We start from the raw sequence: 10,278 nt of genomic DNA on the forward strand, positions 1-10,278 counted from the left end.
AGGTCCATCTTTTTGAGTGACCTTCTCAAGGCCCATGGCTTTGAATTCCACTTTCATGCTGACATCCCCAAACTTATGCCACCAGCGCAGACGTCTCCCCTGAGGTCTAGCTTCCCACTCTTATCTCCACTCTCCACATGTGTCTCAGACAATACCCCCAAACCTGCACCTCTCACAGGTCCCCATCTTAGGACATGGCACCATCATTCATGGGGTTACTCAAGCCTCAAACCCAAGCTGTCATCTTTGACTCTCTCACGCCACATGCATGTACCAGCCAGTCCCACTGGGTCTGTCTTCAACACACCGCCTCCATCTCATTTCATCCCAATGACACCCCAGTGATGTAGACATCCCGACCTCATTTGGCAGGTGAGTAAACTGGTGATCAGAGAGGCTAGGCCACTTGCCAAATAGATGCCAGAACTGGAACTCGAACCCAGGTCTGTCAAAGCGAAACACCATGTTCTTAGTCACTCTCCCCTCTCCCACTCCATTTCAGAGGACATGGAGATGGGACACTGCATTTATGTGGGCTTACGATCCCAGACAGCAAGAACCAGAAAGATCATCCAATAGATGGAGAAACTGAGGCCCAGGGAAGGGTAGGGGCTTGCCAAGGTCACACAGCAGAGCTGGCGTCAGAAGCCTCACCTCTCAACCCTTCGCCCAGGGGAAGTTTCATATAAAATGGGACTAATAACCCATAGACCTTGCTGTGAGGGCCAAGGGACTCAAATGTGTAAATTGTAAAGTATTTCTAAATGTCAAGGATGTCACAGTTCAGCTGGGTTAAGAGCCTGAGGGCAGGAACTCCCCCCGCCCCATCCCCGGGGGGCAGAGGCTGACTTGAAATGGGAGGGAAGAGGAGTACAGGGGAGCAGCCCTTACTTGTCCCTGAATGGAGTCAGAGCTGGAGCTGGGAGGTCTGGCCTCAGGCAGAGCCTTGCCCGTCTTCCACAGGCACTGTGGCTACAGCAAGGCCTTCCAGGACTCAGACGAGGAGAAGATGCACTATCAGAATGGGCAGGGTGAGTGCAGGGCCCCAGGGGTCTGAGGGCAAAGAGGGGGAGGTCATGGTGGGAACCAGTGCTGGTCTGGGGGTGGCACAAGTAGGAAGGAGAAAAGTGCCCACAGAAAGGACCAGAGCCCCAGAGAGAGACAGCAGGGTGTCACAGAGATCCCCAAAGGCACAGTGCTATTCACCTTTCTTGGGTCACAGATCCCACGGAAGATGCTGGAGACCTTCTCCAGGGAAATGCACAGATGTGTGCACTCGTACACAATTTTGCATATAATTTCAGGGGCGGTAATATGCTCTTAGACAAGAACCCCTGTTACAGAGAGCTTTTTCAGGACCCTGAAGAGACCCCAGAAAACAAGGCAAAAACGAGAATGCCCACCTCCACGCCCCATTTCTGTGCCCATTTTTAGACCTTCGTATCAATCATGGTACTGATTCCCCTTGAGTCTGAATGCAGCCTCAGAATCCTTCTTAACACAGTCATCTAGAGAACCACTTTCAGGCTAAGTTGGCACTTACGGTGAAATCTTTTTTTGCCACATTCCTACCCCAGAACAATTGAGAAAGATCTTGAGGACTCTAGAAGTGACCCCAGAAAATGACAGACATGCTCCAATCTCACTGGAGACCCCAAAGCCCCCTAGAGACTACAGAGCTACTCCATAGAGACCATGCTTTCATTTGGCGAGCACTTACTGGGCGCCTACTGTTTGCCGCCACATCCTGAGACTCCCAGAGACACTCCACACCCCACACCCCAGACCCGCCCAGGTCCAGGGAATGCTGGGATGAATAGTCCTCCTGGACCCCACTGAAGGCCCTTCTGCCCTGGCCCTCAGCGCCTCCACCTGTCTTCCTGCCCCTGCACCACCCCCTGGGGAAGATCCCGGAGCCTCAGTTCTATGCAGAACCACACACCTATGAGGAGCCAGGCCGGGCGGGCCGCAGTTTCACCCGAGAGATTGAGGCTTCCAGGATCCACATCGAGAAAATCATCGGCTCCGGTGAGCCTCACAGGGTTGTGAGGGTGGGGACAGCGTGGGCAGACGCCCACGGGAGGAGACACCCAGGGCAGACGGAGAGGGGCATTGAGGAGCCTGGTATAGCTGGGCCCATGGAGGCACTTGGGGGAGTCCTGGGTTGGGATAGAGGGTCCCACTGCCCTCCTCCTGCCTACCCCACTCGGGGTCCACAGGAGAGTCAGGGGAAGTCTGCTATGGGCGGCTGCGGGTGCCGGGGCAGCAGGACGTGCCTGTAGCCATCAAGGCCCTCAAAGCTGGCTACACGGAGAGACAGCGGCGAGACTTCCTGAGTGAGGCGTCCATCATGGGTCGGTTCGACCACCCCAATATCATCCGCCTTGAAGGTGTCATCACCCGTGGTAGGTGGCAGCCTCACCCTACAGGGCCCCTGTTGCCAGGGACACGGCTCTGGGTCTATCCCCACACCACCCTGCTCTGTCCCTGCCCTGCCCTTGTCCCCCTGGCTCAGGGCCCTGGATGACTTGGTTCGGGAGGGGGCCCAGAGCCTGGAACCCCAATGGGAACACTAGGCCCCCTGGGGCCTTCAGTGCTGGCCCAGCTCCTGGTGGCCCAGGGTGGGGGATATGTTCCTAGGGTCTCTGATCAGCAGTCCTGACCCCCCCACCAAGAGCCGCCGCCTCCCCACTCCCCTCCCCAGGCCGCCTGGCGATGATCGTGACTGAGTACATGAAGAATGGCTCTCTGGATGCCTTCCTGAGGGTGTGTGCCCCGCCCTGCCTTTCCCGGGGGCTGGGGGAGGGAAGTTCAGTGTGGGTGTTAATATGAGGCCTCCCAGACACCCTCGGGAGCTTGGACCCAACAACCCTGGGGAAGGGGGGGTCAGGTACAGGGTCTTAAGGGACAGCCAGTCAAACCTCCTTTCAGCCCCATCACGTGACAGTCCCTGTGCTGCACAGGTCCTGTGGCCCTGCCACCGCCTAAAAGGGATGCCTCTGTGGGGACCCAGGGCCCCACCCAGCTGGGAGGCACAGTGGGTGTGGTGGAAATCTCGAGAGTCCCAGCCCGTGCCCTGCCGTTTATTTGCTGGGTGCTCTTAGGCACAGGGCTTCACCTCTCTGGGCTTCCATTTCTTCCACAAAATGGATGAACAGCCCTTGCCACCCCACCTACATCTCAGGGTTGCTGTGAGTACAAATGAGACCATGGGAACAAACCATAACCCGTCATAGGCTTCCTAAGCAGTGAAGCACTTTGCCATCTGCAAAGAGCCTTCCTATAGCCAAAGCTGTGTCCTCTGCAGACTCACGACGGGCAGTTCACCATCACGCAGCTGGTCGGCATGCTCAGAGGGGTGGGTGCCGGCATGCGCTACCTCTCAGACCTGGGCTACGTCCACCGCGACTTGGCCGCCCGCAATGTCCTGGTCGACAGCAACCTGGTCTGCAAGGTGTCTGACTTCGGGCTCTCGCGGGTGCTGGAGGATGATCCTGATGCCGCCTACACCACCACGGTGCGGAGCCCACTCCCCTTTCCAAGAGGCCCAGGGAGGGGAAAGATGGCACAGACAGCCCTGCCACCTGTCGTTCCGTGAAGCTGGAAATTTCTGGGTTGCCCTCTATCTGGGGCAAGTTCTGCCTCTTCTTTGCACCTCAGTTTGCCCCCTCTGGGAAATGGGAATAACCTTGCTCCCCTTTCTTTTATGACTGGGTGGCTCTGGACCCCAGGGCTCTTCCCTACTGTCACTCACTGGGAGATTTGGGGAGAGTTGGTGTCTCTCTGAAACACACATCCACTCCGTATCTGTCTCTAAAGTTTGGCTAAAACCCAGCATTTTCAAAACGCATTTCATGGCGATTTGGGCTTCCCTAGAGTGCCTTAAAGTCAGGCGGCTGAGTGGCGGGGGCCCTGGCCCCCCACCCCTGCCCTAATCAGAACCTCCCCTTTGCATCTTACCCACCGAACCTCTGAATAAGGTTTCATTTAGAGAAAAAATCTGTGACCAATAAAAAGAGGAAGAAGCGGGGAGGAGGGAGAGAAGTAGGAACTAGACCACATTCTCTGAGCTTTCTCCTTTGTTCAGGCACCAACCCCTTGGCTCCTTTTTACTGAGCAACTGCTTGCCAGGCACTCACACACTTTTTTTGTTCAGTCTTCACCACAGTTCTATGTGCATGCTTCCCCCATCAGAACAGGTGCTCTTGGAAGGTGGAGGCCATGTCTCCCCCAGTGGGCTGACAGTTTCCCAGCCTGGGAAATAGGACCCCAGGGTTCAGCTCCCTGGCTTAGGCTGGAGGGGAGCCCTCAACACTCCTGTGTCCGTCACAGGGAGGGAAGATCCCCATCCGCTGGACGGCCCCCGAGGCCATCACCTTCCGGACCTTCTCCTCGGCCAGTGACGTGTGGAGTTTTGGTGTGGTCATGTGGGAGGTGCTGGCCTATGGGGAGAGGCCTTACTGGAACATGACCAACCGTGACGTGAGTACTGGACCCTGGCTAGGTAGAGGTGTTGTGGGCCCTTGGACGGCAGGACAGCCTCCAGCCCAGCACTGTGCTCCCCCTCCCCAGGTCATCAGCTCGGTGGAGGAGGGGTACCGCCTGCCTGCGCCCATGGGTTGCCCCCGCGCCCTGCACCAGCTCATGCTTGACTGTTGGCACAAGGACCGGGCCCAGCGGCCTCGCTTTGCCCAGATTGTCAGTGTCCTTGATGTGCTGATCTGCAACCCTGAGAGTCTCAGGGCCACGGCCACCGTCAGCAGGTGTCTGGCCCCCACCCCAGCCCGGCTGCCCTCACAGCATTGCCCTGACTTAGTCCTGGCCCTGGGACAGCTCTGCCCTGACCCTTGGGTCAGACCCAGCCTGGGACCCGGCCCCTGTTCTGCCTAGGCCTGCGTCAGTCCTCTCCTTGCAAACCTGGGTTCTAGCCCGTCAGACCCCTTTCCCACTGCTGAGCCTAGAAGGAGCCTGAGGGTGGCTAGTGCCAGGGTCCCCGAGGAAGGCAGAGGCCCTAGCATGCCACTTACCAACGGCCTCCATGCTTCAGGTGCCCGGCCCCGGCCTTCGCCCAGAGCTGCTTTGACCTCCATGGGGGCGGGAATGGCAGCGGGGGCCTCACCGTGGGGGACTGGCTGGACTCCATCCGCATGGGGCGCTACCGGGACCACTTCGCCGCTGGTGGTTACTCCTCTCTGGGCATGGTGCTACGAATGAACGCCCAGTAAGTGGTGGTCCTGTGGGGGAGGGGGCAGGGGAGAGGGCAGGGGGCAAGGTGCAGACAGACTGAGGAGGCTGGCAGCTCCAGGGGATGAGTATGTCCCTGTCTTCATGGCTCCCAGCCTCCCAGGCCAACCTGGTCAACACCACCCTTCCTCCATAGGGACGTGCGTGCCCTGGGCATCACTCTCCTGGGCCACCAGAAGAAGATCCTGGGCAGCATCCAGACCATGAGGGCCCAGCTAACCAGTACCCAGGGGCCCCGCCGGCACCTCTGACCAGACCGAGCCAGCCCCAGGTCATGCCAGCTGTCAGGACTTGCAGGGTTGGCTGGCAGGCAGGGCAGCCCCAGGCTTCTGCCCTTCCTCCTTGGCTACCTTTCTGTCAGGTGCCAGGGAGGCCAAAGACTCCACTGCAGGACCTGGAGTTATCAGGGGTCAGGCCACCTGGGAAGGGACCTCAGGGCAGAGGGTCTGCTCTTTCCTAGAGGCTAGGGACTCAATGCCACTGAGCCCAACAGAGATGTCGCTCACCTGCCTGTGTGTGTGTGTGTGTGTGTCTGTGTGTCTGTGTGTGTGTGTGTCTGTGTGTGTCTGTCTGCGCGCGCGCGTGCATTCCTGTGCTGTACAGGGTGTGTTCTCACAAGGTCATGGGACTACGTGTGCGTGTGTCCACCCTCCAGGTCCCAGCATGGAGGTGTGCCAGTTAGGGTACACGTGTTTATTCATTAAGACCGGGAGCACATGTACATAAGTGTGGGTGACGTGATGAATGATGGTTAATGTTGCAGGCCTGTGAGCAGGGAACTCGGTGTGACGCTGCCCATCAAAAGTGGGCCCAGGTCCCAGCACCCACCCGGACCAGAGGGAGGCTCACAGCCGCCGCCCCCCACGCCTGGAGGCCGGAGCCGGGGGCCACTTCTGATCCCCACCAGTACCAGGCCCACCCTTATCTCTGCCCGGGTGAGCGCACCCCCGGCTCTATCTCAGGTCTGAGCCCTCCCTCTAGCTGGTGGGGACCACCTGTGGCCTCTAGGTGGCTTTTCTGCTGCTTCAACAGGAAAACAGGGTTCCCGGCCAGCCCTTCTGGCCACCTCTGTATAGATATCACCACAGGGTACAGGGGCTGCTCTCAGCTGGGCTTGGCTGCCTGGCCAGAGGCCACCAAGTTCCCTCGCGTCTCCGATGCCCCTCCACAGCCCAGGCCCCCTCACTTGGAAGTCCCGCCACCAACCTCAATTTCCCCCAGCCCCGTGCCTAGGATCAGGGACCATAAGATCCTAGCTTTTCAGCCCCAAGTCCACCACTCCTGTGCCATCTGGGCAGACCAAGGGCGCGTGCCTGTCCAAGGTCACACAGCAGCCAAGTTTCTGCGCTGAGCCTCCTTCCTCCCAGAGCTCTTTCCCCCCCACATCACCCCACACAGACAGCTATGAGTGGGAGGGGGCGTGGGAAGCCCCCACACACACTCAGACTGACCCTCTCCCTTACGGCCCACCAGGGTATGTAAATATCTTTTTTCTACCATGTCAGAATATTTTTTTCTCACTCCTGACAATGCAAAAATGGTCTCCAAAGCACATAAAAAGCACCCAGGGTGAGAAAGCTCCAGGAACCTGGAAGCTGTGGGGGCCCAAGGAACCCCACCGGGCAGGATGCTGGGTGCCCCCTGCTGGTCCCGAGGGAGGGGCAGGCCCAGCCCCCAGCCCTCCCGTAGCCAGCACAGCTGTTCCAGGGAGACACCAGCACTGAGAGCCCCCTCTCCCTCCTGCAATAATTTGGGGAATCTCAGCCCCGCCCGGGTGCCGCGGCCAGCTCGCTACACCTCTATATACTATATTACTATATAGCCAAGCTGTTCTTCCTATGGAAGTCGGAAACATGGTCAGCACACGATCGGGGAGGACCCTGTCTTCCTCCCACCCCCACCCCACTCTCACCCAGTCCTGGGCTCTGGATCCTCATAGTCGGGGGAACACAGTGGGGCTGACACTTGCAAAAGTGGGGCCCTGCTCCTGGTATGAGGTGCCCCTCGATCCCAGGGACCTGCCTCTCTGTGGTCTCCATTGTGAGTCTTGAACTTGCCCACAATGAGAATAAATTCTGCCTCATCTTTGCCTGTGTCCCCCATTTTTTCCATTCCTACAACCTTGACATCTGGTCAGGAAGGAGCTACCTGATGCTGTGCACCTACTGTCTCCAGCCCATGCGTTTCTTCCTGTCTCTCCCAGGAGTTAGGACTCATGTACCCATTTTATATATGGGGAGACTGAGTCTTGCGATGGTCACCTTGCCTGACATCAAGTTTGTGGGGGGCTGAGTCAGAACCCAGATTTGTCCAACTCCAGAGCCCATGCCCCAGCAGGAAGCACCCCCATCGGCCCCATATTCCCTCTTCCAAGATGTGCAGATGGCCCTTAACACTGGAACACACTCCCTTGCAGCTGAATACTGCCCTTGCCTCTGGTTCTCCTGGGGAAGAAAGATGCCCCAAGGAGGCCGAACCCATGAGGAAGGAGCACTTCATGGGTAGAACTTCCTGGGGACCAAGGGTCCATTGAGGAGCATGGGTGCTATGGGGCAGGAAAGGGAAGATGGACTGCAAACATCTTCCATGGTTACGTTAGGGGGCTGAGGACCCACCTCTACTCCAGGAGAGGGGACAGCAGCGGGAGCCACTGTGATGGCATCAGAGGCTGGGCAGGATTCGGGCAGAGCAGAGCCCACTGTGTCCACTTGAGTCAATGGCTCAGATGTTCGGGGAAGATGCCCGTGGGGTCTTACAACTGATGAACAAGAAAGGGATCTCCAGCAACCTCTCAGGCTGAGGGAAGGGTCTTCATTCCTGCACCGCCCTCAAATGGGGAAAGTGGGACCAGGGAGAAAACACCTTTAGTGGGTTTCCTGGAATCTCACTCATAATCTCAACAGCCCTGTGAGATTGGTGATGCTGTCTCCATCTTACAGATGGGCACACGCATGCTCAGAGAGGACCCCACCCCACACAGCACAGCCACCACAAAGCTAGAGCTGCCTGATTCCAAGCCAGGTGTGTTTCCAAACTCCATTCCAGGCCCCCTCCACATGGCACCAGCAGTTTCCTCTGTTACTTACACACTTCCCTAAAGACGAATCATCAGAGTCTGTTGAGCTCCTACTGTGTACTGGGTGGCACTGGGGATACAAAGATAAAGGTGGTGCAGCCCCTTCAGAAGCTGAGACGAGGTGGAGGTACAGCATGCACAAAAGTGACTCCCTCAGTCAGATCCAGTGTCCGGGACACGGAGCATACAGAGGGGTTAGAGGAAGTCAGAGGAGAGAGAACCTGGAGGCCAGGTCTCTCCAAGGACTTCCTGGAGGAGGAGGCATTCAACTGGGCATTGAAGAATGAGAAGCGTTTGGAGGTTCACTTCCTAGGCAGCCCCCTGTTTGAGGGGAGGAAGAATACAGCCAGAGGAGAAACAAACCATGCTTGTGGGTGGGAAGCCTCACTATCGTAAAGATGGCTAATCCCCTCCAATGTAATCTGTACATTTTATTTCCAATAAAATTTGTCAATGGGGTTTTTCCTGCAACTTGATAAGGTCACCCTGAAATGTCTATGGAATAGTAACCTAAAATAGTCAAGACAATTTTGAAGAAGAAAGAGAAGGAAGAGGAAGGGAACCTCGTCCTGCGAGATACCAATAATTACTGTAAAGCTCTAATAGATAAAAATAGTTTGGTCCCAGGAAAAGAGAAACAGATAAAAAAAAGAACAGATAATAATGCCTAGGAAAATATCTAAATACACATGAGAGTTTGAAACATGACAAAGGGTAAAGGATGGTGTAGTGCTAATGAATAATGTTAGGACAGTTAAATACCCTCCCTGGAAAAAGATAAAATTGGATCTCTGCTCACACCACTCACAAAATAAGTTCTGTGTGATTACAGTCTTAAATATAAAAGCAGACTACAAAACTTTTAAAAGAAAACAGGAAAATAACTATGACCTTACAGTAGAAAATAAACACAAATGATAAGGGAAAACCATGACAAACCTTATTTCATTAAAATAAAAAACTTCTACATGGCAAAAAATAAATTCGTTAAAGCCATGTGTGGGGACAGAGTCCCAGAGAGCAGTTTCCAGGTTCTCGGCCTCACGTGGAAAGGTGCTGGCTCGGGTAGTAAATGGCCATCAACTGTGATTGGATGGCCATCAGTTGTAACTGGTTAGCCATTAGCCACTGATATAACTGCCATGGCTAAGCTAGCGAGCGTGAATTGCAATTAGCAAGTGAGGTGGGTTGGTTGGCAGAGAAGTGGTCGGCAGATTGTGGATTGTGTGGATCTTGCTTCCCGTGTCTCCAACCCAACCGACAGAGAGAATATAGCGGTATGACTCCCCTATCTATGGCTCCATTAGTGTTCCTTTTTGGCCTCACTGTAGCTTGCATTCTTGTGCAGGGAGCGGGAGCTGAGACCCCGCATGACACCCTGCCTTACACCACGGCTGGGAGAAGACATTTGCAATCTATATAACCAACAAAGAGAGAATTAGTTTCCAAAATAAAATTGCTTTAAAACTTCAAAGAATCAATTTACCCAAACATTCCAAAACAGTGGGAAAATGGGCAAAAGATAAGAACAGACAAATAACAGAGGAAGAAATTTGAATGGCCAATAAAGATATGGAAAGATTCTCAACAGCACGAGTAAACAGGGAAATGCACATTAAAACAATGAGATAGCGTATCACACCAATCTGACTGGCAAAATTAGTCTATAACGCTAGTATTGATGAAAGTGTGGGAGGGGAGAGCAACGTTTATAAGTTGCCAGTGGGAATATAAATTGGTACAACTACTTTGGAGAGCAAAGGAAACACTTAGTTAATTTTAAGATGGGCAAATCTAAGACCCAGCAGCTCCACTTTAGTGTGTGCCTGTCTTCAGTTAGGTTACTCAGCAGTGCCTGAGATTCTTGCACAGGTGACTTATTGAAGGAGAGTTCGCAGGTGAGAGAGAAGGCAGATAGGGTGGGAGGAAATGCTCAGCAATGATGTGTTCTCAGCTGG

The 10,278-nt window shown here is 55.1% G+C and overlaps 1 protein-coding gene across 3 annotated transcripts in view; it reads left to right on the forward strand.

Annotated features, from left to right (window-relative positions):
- The window catches only part of EPHA8 (EPH receptor A8), a 38,733-nt gene extending 31,402 nt beyond the window's left edge, over positions 1–7,331 (forward strand). Inside the window, exons 9-18 of one of the 3 annotated variants that reach the window (XM_088790457.1) lie at positions 964–1,031; positions 1,864–2,028; positions 2,220–2,405; positions 2,705–2,766; positions 3,308–3,517; positions 4,333–4,482; positions 4,573–4,763; positions 5,048–5,221; positions 5,381–5,515; positions 6,008–6,140. In XM_088790457.1, coding sequence (XP_088646583.1) covers positions 964–1,031; positions 1,864–2,028; positions 2,220–2,405; positions 2,705–2,766; positions 3,308–3,517; positions 4,333–4,482; positions 4,573–4,763; positions 5,048–5,221; positions 5,381–5,495 — 1,321 coding nt within the window. In that variant the 3' untranslated portion in view covers positions 5,496–5,515; positions 6,008–6,140. Of the gene's footprint in view, positions 1–963; positions 1,032–1,863; positions 2,029–2,219; positions 2,406–2,704; positions 2,767–3,307; positions 3,518–4,332; positions 4,483–4,572; positions 4,764–5,047; positions 5,222–5,380 lie in introns of all 3 variants that reach the window. The other 2 variants (XM_088790458.1, XM_088790456.1) reach the window with 2 other exon arrangements.
- Positions 7,332–10,278: the final 2,947 nt, after the last annotated feature.

Source organism: Rhinolophus sinicus, chromosome 14 (genome assembly GCF_057876585.1).
Source record: "Rhinolophus sinicus isolate RSI-liver-muscle chromosome 14, RSI-T2T, whole genome shotgun sequence".
Taxonomy (NCBI): domain Eukaryota; kingdom Metazoa; phylum Chordata; class Mammalia; order Chiroptera; family Rhinolophidae; genus Rhinolophus; species Rhinolophus sinicus.